Source organism: Rhipicephalus microplus, unplaced genomic scaffold, assembly GCF_043290135.1.
Source record: "Rhipicephalus microplus isolate Deutch F79 unplaced genomic scaffold, USDA_Rmic scaffold_13, whole genome shotgun sequence".
Taxonomy (NCBI): domain Eukaryota; kingdom Metazoa; phylum Arthropoda; class Arachnida; order Ixodida; family Ixodidae; genus Rhipicephalus; species Rhipicephalus microplus.
Window position 1 is genome coordinate 11,505,457 of NW_027464586.1, and position 27,697 is coordinate 11,533,153.

Genomic DNA, 27,697 nt, shown 5'->3' on the forward strand with positions numbered 1-27,697 from the left:
CGGACGTGTTTTCGTGCGCTCCATCTGTTCAACGCATTCAAGGTCGTGCAAGGTGTTGCAAGGTCGATTGGTGTAGAAGCAGCGCACAACGAGAGATGTTTCTCTCCATTTCTTTGTTTTTGTGAACAACATTATTAGTTTTTTTTTCTCCTATTCAATAATTAGGTTTGCGAGTACTGTAGGTGTGGGACACGGGCAACGTTGTAGTGACGTTGACCACGTGAACGGGCTAGGCGGCTCTATTGAAGAAGGTCGCGGCGCCTGGTTGCGACAGGCACCCAAATCGCGCGAACATCCCTAGGCGCTTTAGTCCCTAGCGGTGCGCCGACGTCGACTGTCAGCGTTTCTACTAGTTTGGTCAAGGTTGATTTTGGTGTTGTGCGGTGGTGTGTATGGATTGCGGTATTCTTTGCGTTGCGAATCTGGTGATGTGGCTGTGATTCTCGGCCCACCGATCCTTCAAAGGGGGTAGATCGAGCGCTGTGGGTGTTTGGAGCAAGCGGTAGCGTTGAATGACCGACATCCCACGTCGATGTGATATGCTCAAGGTCTAGCTGCCTTGTGTGTGCTGTGTGGTGGTTTATTTGACAAATTTTGTTTCCAGCTCATTTGATGATACGTTAGTGTTGGCAGGTTATGGGAGCCGTAGCTTTGATTTACACGCGCGCAGGCGTGATCATGTTTGTGCAGACATATTTTCGAATGAGATTTAAGGTCTGACACACTGTACTGACAACACCACTGTCACACGGGTTTTTGTTTGCTATGTGGTACCCTTTTATATCACAGTTAGATGACGGCTGCACCGTATTTGATCCGATTAGTTTGGGTGGTTAGCGGTGACTAATACTGGTGTCACTCGAATACTTCTGATCGAAATCGACAGGTCTGTCGCTGCTGCGCCGGATCGATTTGGCGCAGACGCCCTTGCTTATTGGAATAAACGTGCCCGTGTGACACCGGTATGATCGCACGTGCGAATGCTCCAACCCTTTCTGTGCGCTTTTGTGGTCTCTAGCTTCTTGGCTGCTGGTTGCGTCAGAAAACGAGCATGCAAGAAAAGCAGTTTACTGCATATACAAAGCTATTCTATCAAAATTATGCAGAAAAGGTGCATCATACTGGGTAGCCAGGTATGTAATAATGGGACGTCCGCAAATAAGCACATGTACACAGGACTCGAAGCTGGGCCAGTTGGTGACAGTACTTTAACATATTTCAACACAGCGCACCACTATGTGGGCACAAGAGCGATTTGTCCCTTCTCTAGTGTCTGTGTAGTCCTTCCCTGTGTTCAAGCACATGTATGTGTTCAGTCTTGCTAAATGAAGTATCACATGTAAAATTGAAGGACATTTCTTTCTTTAGGAATTACAATGTCATTTTAAGTCTTATTACTAGTTTTCCTGCTTGTTATTTTTTAGTCAAAAGGATGTGATGTTTACTTCACTATAAGATTAGCACATGTGTCCCCGCTTATTAGTGAGTGCACAATACAAGCATTTGGTCTTCGTTGATGCGTGTGCGCAATATTAAATAGCGTAAAGTTACATTTCTCGGCTCCTCTATATTATAAATAACTTCATTTCTTGGGATAGGCACAATGATAAAGTAATATGGCTCTTGTATTGAACGAAATTTCTCAAAATTTTGTTGAGCCTTGTAAAAGACAAGTCCACTTGTCGAAACGTCGTCTCCAGCACCCACCCCACGTTTACAAAATTTTCATGGGTCCCCAGTGTGTAATTTTTAGAAATAAATACTAATAAAACTTTATCTAGCAAACCCATCTTACGATGTTTCTAAGTTAGTGAAGAATTTCCATTCACCAGCAAAAATCTGTAGAATGTAATGTTGTCTTCAGACTGATTTAAAGTTTTTTTAAAATGACTGTGTAAAAAAGCAGTAATTTTTTGATAATTTTCCTGCAACAGATTTGAGTTTGCGCTCTGACACTACCACATCGAAGCATTTATGTGCCCTCGCTTTACTTTTATGTAGCTGAATGCCGTAAGCCTGTGCGGAAGAACAATGAATGCAGCCTGTGGTAGTGTTTTTACGTTCCAGATGGTGGCGGAGGTGACGGTGGTTGCTGTTGTTATTTCATGGCTTATGGGACAGAAGGCACTGGTCACTCTTAGCCTTTTTCTAGCTTGGAATGCTCGCACAATCACTGCATTAATTCTCCTTGACATTGCATATCGGTAACTTGTCATAGCCTCATGTCTGCCTAGTCTGCATTACCCAGACACGGTGTCCCTCTATGTGATATTTCCCCTACAGATTTTTAAGACACAAAAGTCAGGCTAGAAGTACTATTTGCTATTTTAACCGGTCCGTGTTCTTGTAGAAGCCACAAAGATGTGGCTGTTTTTAATGACCAACTAATGACAAAAGGGGTCTAGGGGAGTTCAAAGTTTTGACAGTTTATTCATCATATCCTGCATAAAAAATATAGGCACACGTGTGGAGCAAGCTAGGCTCACATTGAGAGCATACTAACTAATCACAATCTGTAAAATTCTTCTCTACCTACCAGAAAGACAAAGTATTTATGATACCTAATGAACCTCGTGATTTTATACAGAATGCATCCATGCACTCACGAGTAGTTGTGTCCCTGCTTCTGCCAATAATCCAAACCTTATCCAGGTACGGCTCACACTTATGAGAATCGCATGTGTGAGCAAATGTGCCCCATCTTTATCTTTTAACGATGGATCACGTTTCTGTGCATGCTCATTCACGCATATTCTTGCCCGGTCAACGTTCATCTTTTGCCGTAAGATAGTGCAAATTCATAAACGACCACGTTGACACATTGTGTCCATGATTGGCGTGCCTTTGTTGCTTCCGTCATATAGTATACATGGGAAAGCTGAGATGATTTTCATGGCGCAGAAAAAAGAATCGGCATACCATCTCTGTTTGCAACCATTTTTAGGTCGTGTGCAGCTCGGTGCATACACGGTACAACCTCAGGTCTCACTGTTCTGCGCTCTTGTTCTACCCCAGTACCGTGGTGTTCTCTCTTGATAGTCTGGTGGAGCAACTCAGCTACAGCGTGAAGGAGCATGTGAAGGAAACCAACCACAGACAACCTGTCCGATTGGTTTAGAAAAGTCTTCTGCATAACGTGCGAGCACGACCCTGCACATGCATACTCTGGGCATTGTTCAGCTATGGCCCTTTTCACTGTTTTGGAATGCGTAAAATCGTATGTAACAAATTTTTCCTTACACCTACACAAAAACGCCAACAGCCATGAGGACTCTGCAAGGTAATGCGCTGAGCCAAAAACTGCAAAAAGCCACAAGCCTTCATTTCATTTCATTTCATCTATTCTACCCTCAATCGCACATAGCTTTACAGAGGGGAGTGGGGTACAGAAAAAAACTATAACCAAGAGCAAACATAGTAACTTCAAAAAATAATAAAAATTACAAAACATGAAAATTTGATGTTAGGCAGTACAATGAATGTACGTGTAAGTATCATCAGTACGGGGCAAACAGAGTACAAAATTATATATGCACAATATACACTTCACGTGTCATCACGTAAGTAATTCTGTACTGTAGATGAAAACAAGTCGTGACTTGAAATGGAAACCATGTCCGAGGGAAGGTGGTTCCAGTCGTTGGATGTGCGTGGGACGAAGGAATGATGAAAAGTGTTAGTGCGGCAGCTAATGACGTGTACCTTATGTTGATGATCTAAAGGAGCTGAGTAATAGACAGGAGTGGTAATGAACTGAGCTTTCAAAAGTGGATGATTGAATATCTTGTGAAAAAGTATGAGACGAGATGCTTTGCGACGTGATTCAAGTGGCTGTAGTGAAAGGCTGTGTTTCATTGACGTAATACAGCTAGTGCGATGGTAGTTAGATAGAATGAAGCGTGCTGCGTTATTCTGTACCATTTGAAGCGAGTGAGTCAAGTTCAGTTGAAAAGGATCCCAAATGGAGCATGCATATTCAAGTTTTCGACGAAATAGTGTTTTGTACATGGTTATTTTCACGGCTTGAGGGGCACGGCTAAAGTTGTGTCGTAGGTACCCTAGCATACGGTTGCTATTGTTAATAACATAGGTAATATGATGTTTCCAGTTCAAGTCAGATGTTATATGAATCCCCAAGTACCTGTACGAAGGTACAGACTCTATTTCAACGTCATTTAAGATGTAGGTAACAGGCAGTCCAGTAGTTCGTGAGATACGTAAAACTTTACATTTGTTAGTGTTGGGGTCCATGTGCCAAGTTCTACACCAGCTGGCAATATTATTGATGTCACTTTGCAAAGAAGTAGCGTCAGAGTTAGATGAAATTTCTCAATAAACAACACAGTCATCGGCGAAAAGGTGAATCGAAGAAGTTACAACATCGGGTAAATCGTTAATATAAATAAGGAATAGTAAAGGGCCCAACAAAGAACCCTGGGGCACACCAGAAGTAACGGGAGAAGAGGGTGAGCTGTAGTTGTTAGCAACAACGAATTGTGAGCAATTAATTAGGAAAAACTCGATCCAAGCTAGAGTGCCACCTACAATATTAAGGGTCCTAAGCTTTATAGTAGTAGGTGATGATTAATCTTGTCAAAAGCCTTCGAAAAGTATAAAAAAAGTGCAGTCGACCAGTGAACTCCGATCTAGAATGGTATGTAACGAATGGGTAAAACAAAGCAACTGTGTTTCACATGAGAATGATTTCCTATATCCATGCTGTGACGTGCTAAAGAACGATTTTGATTCTAGAAAGTTGACCAAGTAAGAGAAGATTATGTGCTCCAAAAGTTAGCATGGTATAGAAGTAAGTGAAACAGGTCGGTAATGAGTAACAGAATGCTTGTTTCCTGATTTTTGTAGCGGAACCACCTTTGCATCTTTCCAAAGGCGTGGCACCACACCTTCATTAAACGACTGTTGGAATATTTTACCCAGGAACATAGATGAGGCATGCTTAGTGTCTTTAAGGATTCTTGCGTTTATGTTGTCAACACCATAAGCAGAAGATATTCTGAGTGATTCAATTAGTTTTACAATTCCATGGGCCTCAGTCACTATAACAGATGTTGATGGATAGATGCGCGCTGGTAAAGAGACGGTAGCAGAAGTGTACGACCCTGAAAAGTTTCGGACAAAATTTTTGTTCAGACGTGCTGCACACATCTCGGAAGATACGGGAAGGCTGTCCGAGTCAACAAGTACAATTTCACTGTCGTTGGTATTTGAAATAGTTTTCCAAAACTTTCTAGGGTTGCTGACAAGCATTGTTGGCAGAGTGTTAGATAGAAAGTTAGCCTTAGCATCCGAAACGGCTGACGAGTAAACTCGCGCAGCACTTTCGTAGGAGCGCCAGCGTTTCTCCGTACTCTGGAGTTTCGCAGCACGAAACAAGCGTTTCTTTTTGTTAGAAAGTCGCTTTAGGTATGTATGTACCAGGGTGAGCAAGAGCTCACAGGTATAGACTTTAAGGGAACAAAGGTACGAGTAAGTTAATAGATTTTGTTAACAAACAGATCCCAGTTTTCCTGCACGGTTCTATTATCAAAGTCATGTAGATAAGTGTCGTAAAATAGAGAGAGTTTGTTGTTGGTTGCCTCAAAGTTTGCAGCATTGTAGTTATAGATAACCTTGCGTTTATTAGTAGCAGTTGGCATGCTGTTGCGTATGTAAAAATGTAGCAGACAGTGATCGCTGAGACCAGGAAGTGAGTTTAGTGCATGAATGTTGTCGGGCATTTTTGTAAGAATCAAGTCAACAATGTGTGATGAAGAATTGGTGACGCGAGTTGGGTTATTCACCATCTGCGTAAAATTAAACAGGTTGCAAGTATCGAGAAAACATTGGCCATTTGAAGAAAATGGTATGACGCCTGGTAACGATGACGCCCACATTATGGTAGGATAGTTGAAGTCACCGAGAATAGTTATCGAAGAAGATTGATTGATTGATATGTGGGGTTTAACGTCCCAAAACCACTATATGATTATGAGAGACACCGTAGTGGAGGGCTCCGGAAATTTAGACCACCTGGGGTTCTTTAACGTGCACCCAAATCTGAGCACACGGGCCTACAACATTTCCGCTTCCATCGGAAATGCAGCCGCCGCAGCCGGGATTCGAACCCGCGCCCTGCGGGTCAGCAGCCGAGTACCTTAGCCACTAGACCACAGTCGAAGAAGATGGGTACCACATTGTAATTTCATTAATGTTATCGTGAAACTCTTGAACAAAGCTGATATCTGTATCTGGAGGGCGGTAACAGACGCCAAGAACAAGCGTTTTATTATTCACAACCAACCCGCACCATATCACTTCCAATGTAGACGTCCCGTTTATAAGAAAGGACTGGAAACGCTTCGAAATGGCAAGCAAAGTACCACCACCTTGTCTTCCATCTCTATCGCGGCGGTAAATGTTCAACGATTTGGAAGTAGTAAAAATTTTGTTATTGCAAACATGAGCATTGAACCAAGTCTCGGTCACGGCAATCACGTCGGCTTCACAAGAATCGATAAAAGCGTCAAAAGCGCCCCGCTTTCCTATTATACTACGGATGTTCGTGTAGAGCACCGAAATAGGACGTGATACGATACTGCCACTTCCCCTTGCTGATTGTTATGAGGAGGCATCAGATGTCCGCGCACGTCACAAAAGTGCGGCATCAGGCAATAAACGTGCGTGAAGGTCATGGCGGTGATCGGAAGTGGAGTGCGCCCCATTTTCGATGCGGGATTCGCTGCCATTACTGCGAGAATGCGCAGTAGTCTCGCGAACAATGCCCGCGGAAGCATCATAACAATAGTTTCTGTGGTTAACAACGAGCTTGTCGTAACGAAGCTGAAAAGCGGGTCGGCCAGGCAATGATTTTGCATAATTGTGCAGCATCTTGCGCGCTGTTCATGTAGCCTGACAGTAGTCCTCCGATACACAGACTTTATGACTTCTCAACTTAGATCGACGTGCCAGCAGAAGTTCCTTTGCTTTAAGGCTTGCAAATTTTACTATCACTGGTCGAGTTTTCTCGCGTATGTATGGACCACCTAAACGATGGGCCTTTTATACTGTATTCGGGTTGAACTCGGCGCCTAGGCTACTAGAGAGCAAGTTGGTAAGTGCCTCTTCAGTAGCTTGCCAGGTCTCATTTTTATCGGGCATACCGAAAAACACTAAGTTGCACCTTCGGGCTCTGTCCTCGAGGTCGTTTAGACGGGACACCAATGCGTCATTTGCTTGAGTGATGCTGCCGATAGCTTCATTCGTGACCTGCAATTCCTTCTCAATGTCCGCAACCAAGTTAGTCCGCAGTTCAACCGTCGAAAGCCGCCTTTCAATCTCGCATAATTTGCTCGCCACAAGTTGCTGGTTGGCTTTCACCTCGTCGATCGCCTTTGCCAAATTGGGCTGCTCAACGGCAGATGAATCACAGCGGGCACTTATCTTAGAAAGCATTGCCATAACTACTTTATGACGTGCATCAGAAGAAGCTGTGTTGTTCTCGACATCATCTAGTGGCCAAGGGGTCTTTTTTGGAGGCCCTGGGTTTGCTTCAACGTCACCGCAACACAAGAGTAGCGAGCAAAGGGCGTTAGTACACTCTCGCGACAAGACGTATAACACCTGTGGGCGTGGAAGCAGCAGTAAACAACGGTTACTTGTCTTCTTAGCATATAATGAATCGGTTTCACCAACCTGTATAACGTGAAAGCGAAGCTCGTAAGCCATTGCAACAGTTGTGCTGCCTCCACGCCCACTAAACCACTGACGTTCGCTGTTGCCGCTTTTGTTGCTTGATAAGAACACTGTCTCTGACGACGACGATGTCCTGAATGGCCTGGAAAGCTCAGGTGTGTCCGCGCAGGAACTCGGATCCGTAGAAAAGCCGCAGTCTTCTGGAAACTGGAGCTTTTTGGCAGGGGTGTCAACCGGCCTTTCGGAGTGAACCACAAGCGGCAGCCAGACCAAGACGACCTGTATAACGTGAAAGCGAAGCTCGTAAGCCATTGCAACAGTTGTGCTGCCTCCAGGCCCACTAAACCACTGACGTTCGCTGTTGCCGCTTTTGTTGCTTGATAAGAACACTGTCTCTGACGACGACGATGTCCCGAATGGCCTGGAAAGCTCAGGTGTGTCCGCGCAGGAACTCGGATCCGTAGAAAAGCCGCAGTCTTCTGGAAACTGCAGCTGTTTGGCAGGCGTGTCAACCGGCCTTCCGGAGTGAACCACAAGCGGCACCCAGACCAAGACAACCTGTATAACGTGAAAGCGAAGCTCGTAAGCCATTGCAACAGTTGTGCTGCCTCCACGCCCACTAAACCACTGACGTTCGCTGTTGCCGCTTTTGTTGCTTGATAAGAACACTGTCTTTGACGACGACGATGTCCCGAATGGCCTGGAAAGCTCAGGTGTGTCCGCGCAGGAACTGGGATCCGTAGAAAAGCCGCAGTCTTCTGGAAACTGCAGCTTTTTGGCAGGGGTGTCAACCGGCCTTTCGGAGTGAACCACAAGCGGCAGCCAGACCAAGACGACCTGTATAACGTGAAAGTGAAGCTCGTAAGCCATTGCCACAGTTGTGCTGCCTCCACGCCCACTAGACTTTAAGCACTGAGTTAGCCACTGTCAGCAATGGCTCCCACCAGAACACAGGCATCTACCTGAGTTCACCGGGAAGACTAAGATGCCGACACCAACCACAGCAAAGATGATAGCCTTTGTGGCACCCTTGAACTCATGTGTAAACACCAATCATTTTTCAGTCTGCGCAAGCCTGCTAGAACATTGTTAACAATTAGCTAATATGTGACGGTGGTTAGTTTCTTTAAAATAATAAAAAATTATCATCATACGTAACAACTTCCAAAACCTCCCACAAATTAAAATGTTGGTGGAACATAATAAAAGCAGTTACGTGCAAACATAAGAAATTGCACAACACGGGAGCAACATACGAGCTACCTTTAACATAAAACTTGAGACGGGCCACAAAAGCTTATACTGCCATGCCCGCGGCATATCTGAAGGCAACCACACCACTCTCGTCTGTGCAACTTTTTATGTAGAAAAACAATTCGTCGTGCAGGACAGAATAAAATGAGTCCTCAACATCTACCAAGAACAAGTACCCATCGAAGGATTCTTTGAAGAAAGTGGATGATGCATGAAAAATTCAGTTTAAAACGGGTCTCTCATGGCAACTGAGTCTAGCTGCTTCATTAAAGACTAATCATGTTCTGCCAGATACCTCAATCACTCACAATTGTCCTGAATGAAACACCCGGCTTATGCGTCTTGGCCGTAGCAAACACACAAAGGGTGTTCTTTTTGCTAGCTGCAGTATGCAATAGACTCTGCTAGTTGTGCAAGTTCCAAGTACTTACTCAGAGCCACTGCCTTGCTTTTCAAAACTCTTGTTTTGATGACTTTTTACTTGACGAAGTTAATGTAGACTGCTTGTCTTGCCTTGAAAGTTACACAAATCTACATTCGTTACTACGAAGCCACTACTTTTATCCACTTAAAATGGGCATAAATTGTTGCACTTGAAGAATGACAACACCCACCAACGTATCCTACTGACGAAGAGGGTTTTCCATTTTCTTGCTACAGCTTAGACATTGTCTTATAAGCTGTAGTCCCAAACTGCGACATCGACTTTTGCCGCAACTCGTCGGTGCAATGCCAGTAATTAGTGAGCCAGGTTCGTGGCTAAAATTTGGGCCTTTGTTGAGTACATAGCGTACATTTTCTGCAATGTGAACATTTACCAGCCCAGTGAAGCCTTCCCGGGTCGTGCGAGCAGGCTTCTTCAGTATGAAACAGCAGGCATGCCTCATCTTCATGTTCTAGTTTGCCTCAGTGATGTAAGCTGCTGAACACTTGGCATTGCGAAACTTCTTCAGTGCCAACCACTCCAGGTCCAAACTGAAACAAATAGAACGAAGCAAGTAAAGAAAGCACACCTGCTGCTACAAATTATGATTTCACATACTTTCGTAACATCGCCAAATGAAGGTGCAACTCCCCAAAAAGAGCACTCACTTCTTGTAGAACATGGCCTTTCGGGGAAGTCATGCCTTCGTTTGGTTGTGTTAGCAAATATGTAAAATTTTAAAATCCGAAATGCGGTGGCAGGTGCGCTAATTTTTTTACCTCCTTCATACAACGTCCTTTAGTTTAGAACTGGAGTGGTCGGTGCTTAAGAAGTCTTGCAATGCCGACCGTATCATACTTGACCCCGCACAATAACAACTGTCTAGTCAGGCATGTGTTATCAGTCGAAACGCGTCATCTCTCAGAATTCACATGTTGAAAGCACCCATAGGAACCATGCATCTGGTTAAACAGGCACACCTTTCAACATGGTCACTCTTGTTCAAAGCAGCCCAGCATGTCTATTAGGTCACGCGTGCTCCTGGGCACACCACTTCGGAGCCCACAACTTCTGCGAGGTACCACGGATTAAGCCTGGCTGCAGATGCACTGTACAGAGTCGGGGACATGGCTGTACATGGTTCTGGTAAATCTTCCAGATATGTTTCAACGTTGCTAGAAACATGTAGAAAAGTAGTTGGTAGTACAACTACAATGCGTAAGCAGTAGCAGTGCGATGCGAGTTGAATAACCTGTTGGTATTGAAACCAACATGCGATGTGCAACAGCTTGATAACGCATGCTCTTTTTGTATATCAGCCTTTTTTTTCTGTCCAATGCTATACAAAGGCTTCTCCCAGTTACCTACAATTTTCCCAACCCTGTGCGAGCTTATTCGATCTTATGCATGCAAATCCCATCTGGCCTTCTGCCTTTCTCAGTTATTTTCCCCATATTTTCGTAGCCACACAATCTCTCTAACTGGTCACTTGTCTCTCCCTCACATTGATTGACCTGCCCAGGTCTACCTTTTTTTTCTTAATGTCAGCTAGAATATCATCTAGCCCTGTTTGTTCTCTATCAAACTCTGCTGTTTTAATATCTCTATGTGATGCTAACCACTTTCTGTTTCTATTTTGCATAGTTCTTAATCTATTCTGAACTTTTTTCTTTTTTCTTCTTTTTTTACTATCATTCAAGTTTCTGCACCATATGTTAGTACTCACAGCATACAATAGTTGGCCACTTTCTGCTTTAGGGACAGTTGTTAATCGCCTTTTTATGATTTGAGAATGTCTGACATTAAAGCTTTAGCCCATTATTATTGTTTGGTGAATTTCCTTTTCTTGAGTTGTGTGTCCTGTGAATATCTGGCTTAAATACATATATATTGTAAGGATTATAGTGTGCCGTTTCGAACTCTCGCTCTTTTGTTTGGCCTCCTAACATTAGATCCTTGTCTTTTACTTATTTATCTGTAACCCTACTTGAACACTTTTTCAATTTGGACCCTCAGTTCATTGTAGTTCAATGGCACCACTGCTGAAAAGCAAAATGTCATTTGCAAATCGCAAGTACCGAGATATTCCTTGTAAATGTTTATTCGTGTTTCTTATCAACATGGTGGCTCGAATACTTCTGCTAAGCAAGCTGTAAGTATTGCTCAGATTTCGTCTCCTTGCCAGATCCACTTCACGAATAAAATTTTTCTGCTCTGCGACAGCTCCTCCCCCATAAAGAGACTTTTGTAGTCGCCCCTCAAGACCTAAATAAAGTTCGATGTCTGCCTGCTGTGGACTCGCTGTAGATGTTGGCTAAGGTATTCATGCATGCTATATGCACTAGCTACTCTAAGACTGCTGGAATCTCTACCGAGTCGAATGCCTTTTATTAGTCTCTGCAAGCTGAGTAAATAGATGTATTCTATTTTGCAGATTTTTCAGGAAGACAGCGCATGACTATAATCCACAGTGGGACATCTGTTGATGTGTGTATAATTCTTCGAATCTTTCAACTCTTTTTTTCTGTATTTCTTTGGTATTGACATTTTTACAGTTCGGTTGTACATTTGATTCACCAGTACGTGAAGCATTGTGCAGAAAGTGTCACAAGCGAGATCTCCATCTTTGATCGGGTCAACAATTTCGCTGCACGATTTTTCGTTGGTCATGTTTTGTAGGGCTCTATTCAATTTTTTCAGGGTAGGGTATCCAAGGAGATTCGTTCCTAGTTCGGCTTCTGATTTTATGTTTCTTTCTAACTTTGTTTATATTCACTCATGGAGTTTAAGTGTTTTGTTGAACTGTGGCTTGTTCCTCTGTTAGGTGGCTTATTTGTGAGCTGTAGTCTTCTACCACCTTACTATAGATGTTGAGACTGCTCATTATGTTACTCTCCCTGTTGGAGTGTGCATTCGTATTTAGTTTTCTTTTGTCATGCTCTGGCCTTTCTTTGAATTCTTCATCTATTTCTTTGGTGCAATAAATCCCCATGTCGGCAAGTTTCTTTTTGTTAATCAGCCCTCTTTGCTCAGTTAATTAAACTTTAGATTTTAAGTGTGTAGCTTTTGCAGATTGTTGTTTCTTTTTTATTTTTTTTTCATTTGGGAGAGTTTTCTTACTTCTTGCCTAGGGCTTTAACCTAACTGCAGTTGTGTTTTAGGAATCAATGTACTTAAGGTTTTGTTCATTTCCTCTATGTAATAAATTTTTCTTGTTAAGGCCTCGCATACGAGTGTTCTAGGGCAGTGCTGAGAATGCGTGTGACTGCGGCTCTGCTCCATTTTCAGAGGAGCCTTGCAATTTCTCTGCAAGTTAGTAATAATAATAAAATTAGTATTTTGGGTGCCTTATTGGTCCGCATTCAAATTTTGCGGGCTTACTGATGATGATGACTATGGTATTCAAGCATGTGAAGAGAACGTTTTCGTCAAACATTTAAAATGAAAGATTAAAAATGAAAACGTATCGAGCACGAATCGCCGGTCATCGCTTCTGTATTTGAGGTGATAGCTGCGTTGAACTTTGTTTGCTACAACTTAGGCTTACGTTGGCTCGTTAGCACTGCGTGTGTTTCCTGTGAGGAAAAGTGTCATGGGTGCTTCCGGTTTTCTCGTTAGACAAGCGCGAAGTTTAAGCTACGTGTTCATTTGCGGAAAGCACTCATTCTCGCGATAAATCTACTCTTGAGTGACGACAGTGATGAACGCAAATGTTCACAGCTTCATAGTGCACCTCGTGTCAAGGACGGGTAAGCTGTCAACCTCTAACTAATCTCCGGGTTAACGCGCTTTTGCACCATTAGTTTCGTGGCAGTGATGGTAATAACACTCTGTGTTAATGTACCACAATTTGAAAACGTTGTTGCTGCGCAAGTTGCTCAGTTTGTACAGCAGCTTGATGAGATTATTGTAAAGGATGATACAGTTTTTGACAATAAAGGTAAGACTTTCATTTTTTACCGTACTTCGCTGTACGTGTTGCCTACTTTTCTTGTTGCAAGATGAGTACTCATGATGTATATTTATTGCGTGTGTAATTTAAACACGTTGCTGGTTTTAGGATCATATGTCGCTCTTCTGCTGTGCCCGATCTACAGCGGAAGCGTAACCAGGTAAAATCGGCTGCGCTGACACTGAGTAACGGACGAGTCAGCTGCTCAGTGCTGCATAACAAATTAGAGTTATACGTCACATTTGGCCCACTTTTCAAATTGTTATGCTATTTGAATTAATGAACCACAGAAATTGATCAGCGTCGGCGGGGGGGGGGGGGGACATTTTTTCATTTTCGCCCGGGAAAGAACTCCTCAACGGTTAGCCAGCAGTCATGCCTCCGGCACTTGACATGCTTGTAATAAAATAAAAAGACACAATTACTAAACATTCTAATTTCGATGCTACAGTGTAAAAACATCGTTGTTTTTGTTTCTTTCATTTTTTCAGTCTTAGTATAGTACGGACTAGTGTGTAGACGCAAGGTTGCAAGAAATAAATGAAGAGCAATCATTAGTTCACTAACTCAGTCAAATTATTGCTCAGAAGAAACTAGGACAATGGGTGCATTGAAAATCTACGAAAATACAGACAAAAATGAGCTATTATTAACACGGATTATACAAGGTAGTACCAATTTTATCATTTTTTAAAACCAGAAGTGTTATATTGTAGAACCAAAAAACACAGAAGTTGTGAGGAAGATAAGCTTTAAGAGATGAAACGTTTGTGAACACGGGTTGTCACTACAGCCATCGTCTCAACATGCAGACTTCTTCAAGGCTGCAACTGCCAACCTATCTGAATTGTGTAGGGCATATTTATCGAGATGGAGGGAACCCACATACACTGGGGCTAACGATAAGCAATTGACCACAAAACATTTCACATACGTTGTACCAACAAGGCCAGAAGTCATCCCTTGCCTACCTTAGTACATTTTGTATATTCATACCTTCTCCTCCAACTTAAACAAAGCAGGGAAGGCCACATGTGAAAACGGGATGACGAAAACGAGGAGTCGGCATGCTGAATTGGGTGAGTTAAAAGCCGATCCCCCGTAATGGGTTGTTCCAGGGTAAAAGGGGCAATCAATCAAAAGCCCATGAAACAGAAAGAAATGAGGGGCAGGAGGGAGCAAGTGTTTTGAATGGATGGGTAGAAAAGGAGAAGACGTTTTGCTGAATTATCTTTGCCTCGAGGAAGCACCACCTGACAATGGGGATAATTTGGCTTAGAAATTCCTTGAAGAATGGCTTATTTTTTATAGGTTTTCGTTGTGTATGTGCCATGTCAAGTTAGTTCAAGTACCCCCCCCCCCCCTTGAAACTTTTCTACTTGTTGGCTGGAATGTATTAGACTTGTGAATAAGGTGGGGCAATTTTTCTTTTTCAAAAAGTTCGTTACTGTGTTTAAGGTTTAAGATCGTTGAAGATATGTCCTGCCACTATAAAATGTTGCGCCATTGCTTGCAGTTATTTGCCATGCTTGCTTGATGCCTATTTAATGAAACGTTAACAGGTTGTCCAGTTTGTTCAGTAGGATTGAGAGCTGGGCTAGTTGGTGAGATATTAATTCAACATGTGGTGTAGTAGCGCAACTTCGACGGGGACACAAAGGACAAGAAAAGTGAGTGTCGTGTTTTCTTGTACTCTGTGTCCCTGCCGAAGTTGTGCTACTACACTATGTTAAAATGTTGTCCTGTTTGTGACAATATGTAAAGTTAATCATGTAGATAATGTTTGAAATAGTGCAGGTAAAACTAGATTTTATACTATGCATAAATAACTTCTACTGTGTTTATTTCTAACATAATCTTGAAGGTATTTGCAGGTCTTAAATCTTAGATGACAACTAGGTACTATGTGTACAAAAAATGCGGGTTTATTTTTGCATGCACTAACAGGTCCGGGAACGTTTTCCGAAGCGGCTCGCTGCTAGTTAATGTCGGGTAGTACTTGCGAAAGATAATATTTAAGTTTGGAAGTGCGTTTCAGTATTTTATTGCAAAGGCTAATGGCTGGTTAGGCTGTGCTATGGGAAATGTTCAGCTAGTGATGATTTCCTCATTTTCAAGCTTCATTTTGGATTTTGTTCAGAGTGCTGTGCAGGTCAATTTGCCAAAAGTCGCCTTTGGCTTGCTTAATTGATGAGCATAGTGATCGTTGTCGCTACAGACGTTACTTAAACGCTTTGCCTGTCTAATGAATATTTCTTCTTTACCCTGTCATAGATGATGGCTTGCGTAGGCAATGTATTATACTTGGCTATTCGTTGGCATTGTGTAGAGCGTAGCCTTTGATTTCTTTGTAAAAGAAAGAACTCCAAGACAGCCCCATTAAGATGCGCATCACAAGAATTCGCCACTGAAGATTAAATTTCGCCTAACATCTTAGCAGCAAGAACAACATTGTCAACGAAACCAAGATCTTTTTTTTTCTTCTTTTTGTCCAGTGTGACTGGGGGTGGAGTCCGCTTCTCCTGAACACCCTTCCTCCTCAAAATTTCACTTGCATCTGCCCTGTTCATTTTTCTTTTCTGATTGGCATAGCCTGCTATATGTTTATGGTGTGGGCAGAGGATTTGTATTTTTTTCACATCTCACATTAAAGAATGTTTCAATAGATGCCGTCATATCTAGGAAGGTAATTTTGCTGAAAGGGTGGTGCATGGTAAATTTAACACTAGGGTGAAATTTCTTACAATTGCCAGTTAATGCGATTGTCATGAATTCATGTCAGAAAGGAGGCTAGCAGCAAAACTATTGAATCTATTCTTCAAAATGATTCTATTTTAAATAACATCAATGTTACCTCAAGATAACTTATCCACTGAAAGACAAAAAAATACATTTAAATAAAAAATGCACGTGTTAGTCTCTGTTTATGATAGAGTTGTAAAGTACAAGTGGCATAAAGTTATGTTTTACCACTATTGAACCCATTAGTTGAAACTGTGGAAGGACACTCTGGAGAGATTTATAGGCCTCTGCTGCTGTAGTCTCGAGCAGTTTGGTTCCCTGCACTGCAGCAATGCGACATGGTTGAAATCACGATGTACGAACTCCGTACTCCCAACAACAGTTTGCTGTGCAGCTTTGCACTTGATTCACAAGCTTCTTGTGTGTATTTTACGAAAGCATTACAAGGATACTGAAGAGAAACAGTGACCTTGTTTAGATTGACATGCTGCACTCTGAGAACTCTAATGCCAATGCCATATGTTTCACTATCCCAAGTTCATTATTAGCGGAGAAAACTAAAGTTGGAGCTTCACTATTAAAAGTTGTGCGGAAATGTCTATGCGTGACGTCAAGAGTTTTTAAATGTATTTTTTACAATTTTGATAATTGGCCCTGTGGTATTTTCTGAAACTTCGTATGCTTCGTCTATGACACCCACAGATGACAATTTCCTTCATCTTTATTGATTATAAGCTATGTTGAACCCAGCAAACGCCATCAAAATTAATGACGGCATTGTGTTTGGTGAGACATTTTCTTTGCGCGGTTCCGCTCTTGCCAAGCGTCGTGTCGTAGTAAGAGTGGTGCTGTGAAATCATACTTCAATAGTATGCGAAAAATTTTTTCGCTTTTCAGTGTCCCTTCAACACCCAAAGAAAAAAACTAACAAGAATGATGTAAAGTAGCTGACCAGCTCATTCACCTGGCCCAAAGAGAAGTGAAAGTCAGTGTAGTTGTAATGTTAGGTGTACCACATCTCAATGCGTATAATCCTAGGAGGATGGATTTATTTATTTATTTATTCATGTTACCCTACAGGCCCCAGAGGAGCATTGATTAGGGGGGGGTTACAGAAAGATCACAATACATAAAGCATAAAAAGAAATATATCGAAGAAAACAAAGAAAATTGTACAATGGAAGGGAGAAGAACAAACACTATAAGCAAATGCAACAAAATACAAAATGAAAAAAAATAAAGCATCTTTATACAAAATCAAGAGAACATATAAATTTGCAGTAGCTCACGAAATTTGGCCGGATCTCTCAAAGAAACAATTTCATCCGGAAGGCTATTCCAAACTGCGATGGCGCGGGGCAATGCAGAATTATTGAATGACTGTGTGTTGCCGAAGATGCGTCTGAAACTGAGATGATTATGAAGTCGACTAGATGTACGCGAAGGAATGTCAAGCGATAGACGACTGGTCCACGAGTTGTAGTAGTACTTATGGAGGAGGCCTAAACGGGGGACAAAGCGGCGGGAACCCAAGTTACTAAGTGCAATATCGCGTTTGATTTGGGTGATGCTGGAGTGGTGGGTATACATTGAAGTGATGAAGCGGGCTGCACAATTTTGGATGGATTCCAGTTTATCTATTAGGTGTTTTTGATGCAGAGACCAGATCGATGAAGCGTATTCTAGCTGAGGACGTACAAACGTTTGGTAGGCCTGCTGTCGATTGGGAGATGGGGATTGATGCAGATTCCGGCGCAACAATCCCAGAGTTCTGTTTGCTTTCGCGCATATCTTGTCGATGTGAGTGCACCAGGCAAGATTAGTACAAAGATGGACACCAAGGTATTTGTATGTAGATGAACGGGGAATTACAGCTGAACAGATGGAGTAAGAAAAGTTAAAAACCGACTTCCTACGGGTGAAAGAAAGTACGCAGCACTTAGATGTGTTAAGCGTCATTTGTCAACGGTCACACCACAGATTTATTAAGTCGAGGTCCTTTTGTATATGTACGTGGTCTTCTTCAGAGTTAATAGTTCTGTACACAACGCAGTCATTCGCGAAAAGACCAATTGAGGAAGAAATGTTACAAGCAAATCATTAATATAAATCAGAAAAAGAAGAGGGCCTAATTCACTGCCCTGGGGCACACCTGATGAAACAAATGAAGTAGACGAGCTGAAGTTATTGACAAATGTATACTGCTGTCGATTGAACAAAAATTTCCAAGCCAAGATAATGTTGATGAGTCGAGTTTAAGTGCAGACAGCTTAGCTATTAGGCGACAATGGGCAACTCTGTCAAATGCTTTCGCATAGTCTAAAAAGATGCAGTCAACAATTTTATTACTATTCATGCCGTTATGTAAATCAGACGTAAATTCTAATAGCTGAGTATCACAAGATAACGCTTTCCGAAAACCATGCTGATCTAGAAAGAAGAAGTTATTTGACTCAAGATGGCTGTATATATGAGAGGTGATGATGTGTTCAAGCAGCTTGCAACAGATGCATGTTAGCGAAATGGGGCAGTAGTTACCGGGTGTGTGTTTGTTACCATCGTTGAATATCGGAATAACCTTCGCTATCTTCCAGCCAGTGGGAAGTTGACCAGAAGATAAAGACTGTTGAAAAATGTGGCATAAAATTTGACTGGAGGAAGCGGACGTGTTTTTAAGTACTTTGGAATTAATATTGTCAACACCACACGATGTAGACAGCTTTAGACCGTGTATAAGTTTTGATATGCCTTCAACAGTAACAATGATAGGAGACATGAAGCAGTACTCACGATCGGGGACACAGGGAACCGAAGAAAAGTCTTTATTAGTAAAAACCGAGCAAAAAAAAAAAAAACGAATCGAAGGTTGAAGCACACTCAGATGCAGAGATAGGAACATCATCGGTGTTATGTAATGTAACAATGTCACTGCCACGGTCAGGCGAAATGGCATGCCAAAACGTTTTAGTATTAGTCAGTAAAAGTGAAGACAGGTCGGCGGAAAAATATTTCTTTGTCGCTTCGCTAATCGCAAGACAGTAAGATTTTAAACAGTCTTTATACATAGACCATGACTTAGAAGATGATAACCTTTTAGCTGAAGCGTATAACCTTTTCTTTTTATTTCTGAGCGATCTAAGCGATTTATTAAACCATGGGTTGGATTTGTCGTTAGAGATTGTTATTAGTGGAACATATTTATCTATGAGGAGCGCTATAATGTTTCTAAAGGAATTCCAGTTATCCTGAACAGACCTGTTGGTGAATGAGGGAAGAAATGTATTGTGTAGGAAGACATCAAGTTCAGAGTTCATTAGATCGTAATTTGCCTTGCTATAATCCCTGATTACCTTGCGCTGAACACCCGGCAATTTTAGTGGAATATTTTATAAAACTGTAGAAGGTTGCGATCGCTAAAACCATCTAATTGCACAATTGTACCTATGGTATGTGGCTAGGAAGCGTGACACAGAGGACAATTTATTGCAACAAGCACACAATACACGTAAATTCAAACGAGCCCGTGCACTGATTTTCTCAAACAAGCAAAAAATAATATCCAGTCTCACAAGGCTTCAGCACTGTGGTACCTTGTGAGGTGACGCTCATACGCCCGAGCAGAGCACTATGAAAATGTCTTTAAACAATTTAACTGTTGTGCGCTCCGTTAAAACAGGTTTGCAGTCAAGATAACTGGGTCATTAGCCACTCATTGCAACAAAAGAAATGACACGCCCAGTTTTTGTGTCGGTACTCGCTTACTATTATTTACTAACTGAATTGGAACAACCAAAACAACCGCTAAACAAAGCACATCGCCCTTTTGAAGGCATCTATTGGCAAAAAAAGAATTAACTATGGCCGTTAAGTAAGCGCTGATGAAAAAAGAAGCAGACACGCTTTCTTCAGCTGTAGGTTGATGGTACTGTAGCCAGTCGCCGCTGAGCGCAGGCCACGTGCTCACGTTTTCCCTTTCATAAAGGACGACAGCGTATAGCCATGCTGACTATGACTGGTAACGTGGGAAGTCTGCTCTCACAAGCTCAAAGGCTACACATGGCTGAAGATTGCCCTCATTCACACAACTTCTTTGATGGACATGCGAGTTTCACCAGGGTGAACTAAAACTTGAAACAGTGCAAACGTATTTGGTATGCTGTGTTTCTTCTCTTTACATAGAGGTACAAGTTTCCAAGTTCTTAGTACTTTAAAGTCAGAGATGCACACTGGCCAAAGCACTACCTACAACTTCATACTACTATAAAATTCTGAGAAATCACTCCTTTGGCGCCGAAAAATGATCTGGAAGGGGGCCCTTGCTTGGTCTCGGACACTTATTCAATATAAAAGTGCTTTTAAAAAAATCCACACCTGTGTTTCTAATGAAATGCTGTATTGAATACACACGCATTTACTGTTTTACAGACCCGAGGAGAATCCTTGTGTGAAATTTCAGGCGCTATGACAAGGCGGGAAAGATGTTCTACAAATGTTCAGAGAATTTGTGACAACTCAGAATGCAGCGTCGAGGCATCACATTGTAAAAGTGTTTAAAAAATCTCGCGCATATATGAGGACTCCCAGAACTTTGGTTCCAAAGAACTGCTGCTGCGAAATTCCGTAGTGGAGAACAGGTTTAAAAAGATTTGCGGGTGGGGAGGGGGCATTTGCTCTGTATTTAACAGTGCCCACTCGTGATTGAAGTTGGAATGGACACACTAGCATGTGCTTTTTCCATAGCATTGCTAGGGCTGCACAACAGGCCCATTACAGACCCGTACAACCAAGGAACGCTTGCCACCGATTCAGCTGCTCTATCTGCGAGTGTTCTCTTCACACTATTTTAACTGTGCAATACTTTACAGTAAAAATGCACACCTGTTTTCATATTTTTGTGTTTCAACCAATTTTGCTTAAATATCTGCATTCTGAACAAAGTGGACACTTATTACAGTTTCTTATGACAGTTTATGCTTTGAATTGCAGCCCGAGTCATGCAGTGAAGTTCATGCATGCACAGCTTACCTACCGCCATCTTTATTTAGGAGTGGAGAGATAGGCTGCTGCTTGAATTGTACAGGAAAATAAAGGAGGAGGTGGGGTAATTTGTCATGGCTGTTATAGGCAGGTGTACTTGCTGCCAAGGATTTCAAAGGAGGAGAAGTTACAGTGGTGGAAATTAATCTGCACTCCAGCCAAGTGCACAACGACCTAAGTCAGGAACATTATTGAAACGAAACATTAGATAAAAATTTTAGAAACTGCTAATAAAGCATTATCTTGGCTTCATCATCCGACATGTTGTCGTTTTCCTAATGTCTTTATTTCTCCTGCATCAAAAACCTCAGGCTGAGCATTCTATTGTTATTACTAGCACATATGTTTGCAGGAGCTTAATTTGCTGCATTCTTGGATAGGATATTTAGTAAAAGTACTCAGTGGCATTATAGTTCATCTGCTCCCTCATTTGGTTTTAAGACGCACTTTTTTCTAGATTTGCACTTGTCTCTAATTGCAGAGAATTCATATTGATTTTTGAGGTGTGTAGTACATAACAAGCAACTTTTTCAGGCAAGGTTACCTTATCATTTTCGGTGATATGTGGGGTTTAACATCCCGAAACCACCATATGATTATGACAGACGCCTAACTTTACAGTTTCTTGCAAGTAACTTTTATTAAACATTTTTATTTGTCCTGAAACATTTTTTCTTCGACAGTATAGCTGCATGACTGCTGCGAATTATATAGAATTAGTTTGCCTAATGAAGATGAAGAAATTTTGTTGATTTGCAAAAGGTGTGTGTATGGGCCAACGTGAACACATAACCAACTGTTTCAAACATCCTCCCACGCAGTAATTGTTCCCTGGTGAACTTGTCTTCTAGTTTGAACAAATGCGAAAAAAAGTCATCGCAATAGAAAACGCCTTGAAAAATCGCACTGCTAAATAATGCCATAAATTCTGTGATGAACCACACATTCACATGAAAAATACTGGGAGCAGAATTTCGCAAGCACTGTACATCTACGCTGGTTTAGAGAAGAATTAATAAAATTATGTTCGACTGTTTCATGTCGCAAAACTAAAATCTGGTTATGAGATGCGCTGTTTTAAGTTAAAGCCTAAATATTTTGACCTCATAATCTCCCTGAGTGCATGAAACTAGGGAACTAGTACATATTACAACTATTATAATGAGACTCCTGAGGTTCGGAATCAATCCTGTGATCTTCTGCAGAACTGAAAGCAGTGGCGGATCTAGAAGGGGGGTGCTAGAGGCAATCGCCCTCCACCCTAAAGCCTGTGAGTATCCCCTCCCCGTCTTCAGTGCTTGCCGTCCACCTGTTATCACCAATTAGGACAAATGACTGGGATTCCCTTAAGCACACATTATTAGTATTTATGCCATAATGGAGTTGTTAAGCTAGTAAAAAACAAAAAGTAATGAACCTGCCCCTCTCTCCGGTGTTACTTTAAGCAACCCCCCTTCCCCGAAAGTGATTGGCTGGATCCACCCCTGACTGTACGGTACCGTTTCCGTTTACCTTAGGGTCAGATGAGAGATACAGACTTTCTTTCTTTTAATGCACTATTTCATATTTAAATATAGGCAGCCGCATTTACACTGATGATTTTCAAAGCTACATGTGTAGACCGAAAAAGCATGTATATGCGACCAATGGTATAGCGTCCTGTACAAACAAACAGTATTGCTCCTATGCTCTACAGCAGAATGCTGAAATAACATCACAGCCTTGAACAATAGCTTAAAAAAAACCTCTTTGTGGTGAATGGGAGAAGTGACATATTAATCTCTTTTTTGGCATCTAGCATCAAGTACTATGCTAAGTCAGAGTGAATTATGACAAAGACAGACAATAATTATATAAGTCACTTCTGGTTTGTTCAAATATCTATAATGAAATGCTGAAGCATAAAGAAGATGATAAATATGGTGCTACTACATGTACATGCAACAAAGTGGAACCTCAATACTAATTACCTAAATTCAATTAGTTCTATGGCTATGGAGATCACCAGCAATGCTGTTACTGAATTATGTTACCCTCTTCATGGGATACAATAAAACACCACATTTAAAATATAAAAGTTTTCTGTTTACTAAGTTGAGGCATTTGTTATTAGATTATTTGTGATGTGTTTGACATTCTCTGCAAATGCATAGCAATTGAAACAGCACCTGTTAAATCAGAGCAAAAATACTCTATTCATTACAGTGAAGTTCAATATGTTATGCCACTATCCTGACACGTTAAAGAAAATGTGGATAATTTTTGACCATCTTGACTTCAGAAGTATTTGAATTTTTAGACATTTAATGTTCAGGTATTAGCAGTTTTTTATAAAAGGATAGGAAAGAAGCTATATAAAGAGAAAAAATAGAGCTTAGTATAACTTAGTTCGGAGGCCAGCAAAAGAGCTTAGGACCTAGAAAAACAGTTGACGTTCCTTGGTGTTAGCGAAGGGCGTTAAAACTCCATTGCCAAAGACGAGCAAAGGCTTTTTTTTACAAAAGATCTGTACACGGTGACAGATTCCCAAGAGTGCTGTGATCAAGTGCTTCTAGCTTTTATTTAACTGCGAATAACTTGCTTAAATTGCCGCAGCTGTTGTTTCGTACCTTTTGACCACATATTTTAGACAAATACTATTACGCTTTGCTATAGTCAGTAGGCATGGAGTACCATTTGAGTGCTTTTTAAAAACTAATGGACCAGCTGTTGTCGATCGTCTGAGCATGTTTTCACAACGAAAAGTTAACACAGACAAAAGTTACAACAATAGAATTTATTATGCATTAAATCTGCCAAGCAGTGGTCTTTCAGTTGCAGTTGAAAATTGCAATATGGTAGTGCATGATCAATGTGTCAAGGCCCTCCACTGCCCTGGTCCTTTTATTAATGTATGAGATGTGGTCTTTTATTAAATAATTTGCATTATGAAGTGGGAAAAAGCAACAAGACCATAACTTATACTTCTTGCCCAAAATAAATTACTGCTAGATCAAGAAAAGAAGATGCACCGACCGAAATACGCCGCACTTAACTGCACTGTAGAATGTACCATAATGTTAACGTTATCGCGCGCGATAAACATATCAAACAACACCTTCATATACAATCAACACCTATACATAACCTTCATAGAGTACGAGAAGGTGTATGACTCAGTCAAGACATCAGCAGTAATGCAGGCACTACTGAATCAGGGCATCGAAGAACGCTACATAAATATACTGGAAGAAATCTACAGTGGATGCACAGCCACAATATAGAAAACGATTGAATTCCGATAAAGAAGGTTGTAAGGCAGAGCGATACAATCTCTCCAGTGCTATTCATCTCGTGTTTACAGGAGGTTTTCAGGAACCTAGCTTGGGAAGAGTTAGGAATAAGAGTTAATGGAAAGTATCTTAGTAACCTGCGATTCTCTGATGACATTGCCTCGATGAGTAACTTAGGAGATGAATTACAGCTCACGATTACAGAACTGAACATCAAAAGCAGAAAAGTAGCTCTGAAAATGAATGTCCACAAAACTAAAGTAATGTGCTACAGTCTCGGCAGAAAACTGCACTTCGCGATAGGCGGAGAGACGCTGGAAGTTCTAAAGGAATATGTCTACTTAGGACAGGTAGGAACCGCGAAGCCGAACCATGAGAGTGAAGTAACTAGAAGAATAAAGATGGGGTTGATCACATTCAGCAAGCATCCTCTAATAATGAATGGTAATCTGCCACTAACTCTCAAGAGGAAGGTATATAACAACTGCATCTTGCCAGTATTTTTCTACGGAGCAGAAACCCGGAGGCTTACAAAGAGGGTTGAGCTTAAATTGAGGATGACCCAGTGAGCGAAGGAAAGGAAAATGATAGGTGTAACTTTAAAAGACAAGAGAGCAGAGTGGGTCAGCGAACAAACCAGGGTTCAGGATATCAGAGTTGTAATCAAGAATAAAAAATGGACATGGGCCGGGCACATTGCACGTAGGCAGGATAACCGCTGGTCATTAAGGGTAATTGAAAGGATTCCCAGCGAAGGCAAACACGCGAAGGGGAGACAGAAAGTTAGGTGGGTCCATGAGATTAAAAAGTTTGCAGGTATTACATGCCAAAGAAAAGCACAAGACCGGGTGGATTGGCAGATCATGGGAGATGCCTTTGCCCTGCAGTGGGCGTAGTCAGGCTGATGATGACACCTTCAATGTACGAAGAGGTTTAGATTTAGGTGTTAAGTAAAAAGGAAGCATGCCAAAGTTGCGCTGAAGGCAAAGCACTCGCCTTTAATGCAGATCGCTATTTACAGGTGACCACTTGACACACCAATTATACAATATATGTATAATGCTGTGGCCCACTGCGGCTCATGTAAGCAGAACCCTAACAATAAAATTTGCCAAAAGCGTGACCAATAAGCTTGTTTGCAAGACCGAGCATGTACATGGGCTTCTTTGCAGACGTTTTATATTTTCTAGTGACTTGCCTAAGTATGATGCACCGTTTCTGCGTAATTTTTATGTAATTAGTAGACTGCATCTGCACCAAACTCAATGCTGTACAGCGCAGCAGCGACAAAGTTGTTGCGTGCAATCAAAATTTATCGAGGAAAACCGGTATTAGTCACCGCTATACGGTCCGCATCAAATACAGTGCAGCGCGACCACATGCAGCAAGTACCTGTGTGACAGCGTTCACTAAAGCGCGTCAGAGCGCACCGCGCTTTCAGAACAAACGTCCACTAGAACCGTCAGCCCTCAAGCATCACCACATTCGCAAGGAATAATATCACCATAATACAAACCGCCGCACAACACCGAAATAAAGGAAGCGCTGACACAGACATAACACACCAAGCGGCGCCTTTACATACCCGCACCGCTCCAGCCAGCGCAGGCGCTCCGCTAGGGACTAAAATGCCTAGGGATGTCGCAAAATTTGGCACCTAGGCCACGCGTGGTCGTGAGAAAAGCACCTAGCGGGGAGGCTACTCTTATTAGTTCGCACCATGGCTCACCGTGGCGCGGCAGTCACCTGTCTGGATAGGTGCTGGAATGTGATGTCGCCTCCTGGCAGAGGTGTCCACTGTCACCCTTGTTATTCACGATGTACCTACAAGGATTAGAGGCCAAATTAGAGGGAAGTGGACTTGGCTTCAACCTCTCTTCAGTCAAACAAGGAAATCTCATTGATCAGGCAATACCAGCATGAATGTACGCAGATGATATAGTGCTAATGGCCGAAAACAAGGAAGATTTTCAGAGATTGATGGACATCTGCGGTAATAAGGGAGATAGATTAGATTTTAGATTCAGTAAGGAAAAATCAGCAGTCATGATTTTTAATGATGATGAAGGTAGTGAGCTTAGAATACAGGAAGTCACGCTAGAGATAACAGATAAATACAAATATCTGGGCGTATGGATAAGCAATGGGGCCGAGTACCTAAAGGAACACGAAATATACGTGACAACTAAATGTAACAGGAATGCAGCAGTGATGAAAAATAGGGCACTGTGGAATTACAATAGATATGATGTTGGGCGAGGAATATGAAAAGGGGTCATGGTTCCTGGGCTGACGTTTGGCAATGCGGTCTTGAGCATGAGGTGAGAAGTTCAAGCAAGATTAGAAATTAAGCAACGTGAAATAGGTAGGCTTGCTTTAGGAGCTCATAAAAATACACCAAATCAGGGAGTACAAGGTGATATGGGATGCGACATCATTTGAGGGCAGGGAAGCTAGCAGCAAGATAAAATTCGAGAAGCCATTGAGAGAACTGGGGGAGGAGCGTTGGGCTAGGAAGGTTTTTGAGCTACTTGTACATGAAAAATGTCGATACAAAATGGAGGAACTGAACCAGGAAATTAATTGGTAAATACTTAGAAACCGCAGGTGGCCAAACCAAAAAGAACTATCGGTTAAGAAGAAAGTGAAGAAAATTGAGACCAATACGTGGAGAATCGGCATGATTAAGAAGTGCGCACTAGAGATCTATCAAACTTTTAAGCAGGAAATTGCCAAAGGAATGATCTATGATATTACTCGGAGTAGTTCTCTATTGTTTGAGGACTAGCTGGACGGGAGTATTGCGAACCAAGACATATCGGGCCAAATACGAAGGCGTAGATGCAGTATGCAGTGTGTATGGAGAGCAAGAAGAAACTGCCGAACACTTGGTAATGTTCTGTAAAGGGCTTCATGCTATAGTTCAGGATGATGGCACAGAGTTTTTCAAAGCACTGGGGTTTAGGGACAGGGAGGGCAAAATATATTTTAACTGGGTAGACTTAACTAGAACGAGGTTATCTGATTGGTGGCTAAAGTGAAGGCACGAGTGAAAATAAAATCATTCACTGCAAAGTACGAATCCTCAACCTCACCATTTAAAGGAAAAAAAGATAAATATAATGGTTAGTTCACTAAGTATTACGGCTAGGAGGCGTTAGCCGCTGCCCGATCTAAAGGGTACAGCCACATCCATCCATCCATCCATCCATCCATCCATCCATCCATCCATCCATCCATCCATCCATCCATCCATCCATCCATCCATCCATCCATCCATCCATCCATCCGTCCGTCCGTCCGTCCGTCCGTCCGTCCGTCCAT

General features: G+C 41.9%; 1 protein-coding gene across 1 annotated transcript; it reads right to left on the reverse strand.

Moving 5' to 3' along the window:
* On the reverse strand, positions 1 to 27,697 carry LOC142784010 (uncharacterized). The gene is made up of 2 exons (XM_075882624.1): positions 26,103 to 27,697; positions 1 to 9,921 (listed from the first exon to the last, which is right to left on the reverse strand). Exon 2 carries the CDS (start codon positions 8,560 to 8,562, stop codon positions 7,060 to 7,062), a length of 1,503 nt encoding a protein of 500 aa, XP_075738739.1. The 5' UTR covers positions 8,563 to 9,921; positions 26,103 to 27,697; the 3' UTR covers positions 1 to 7,059.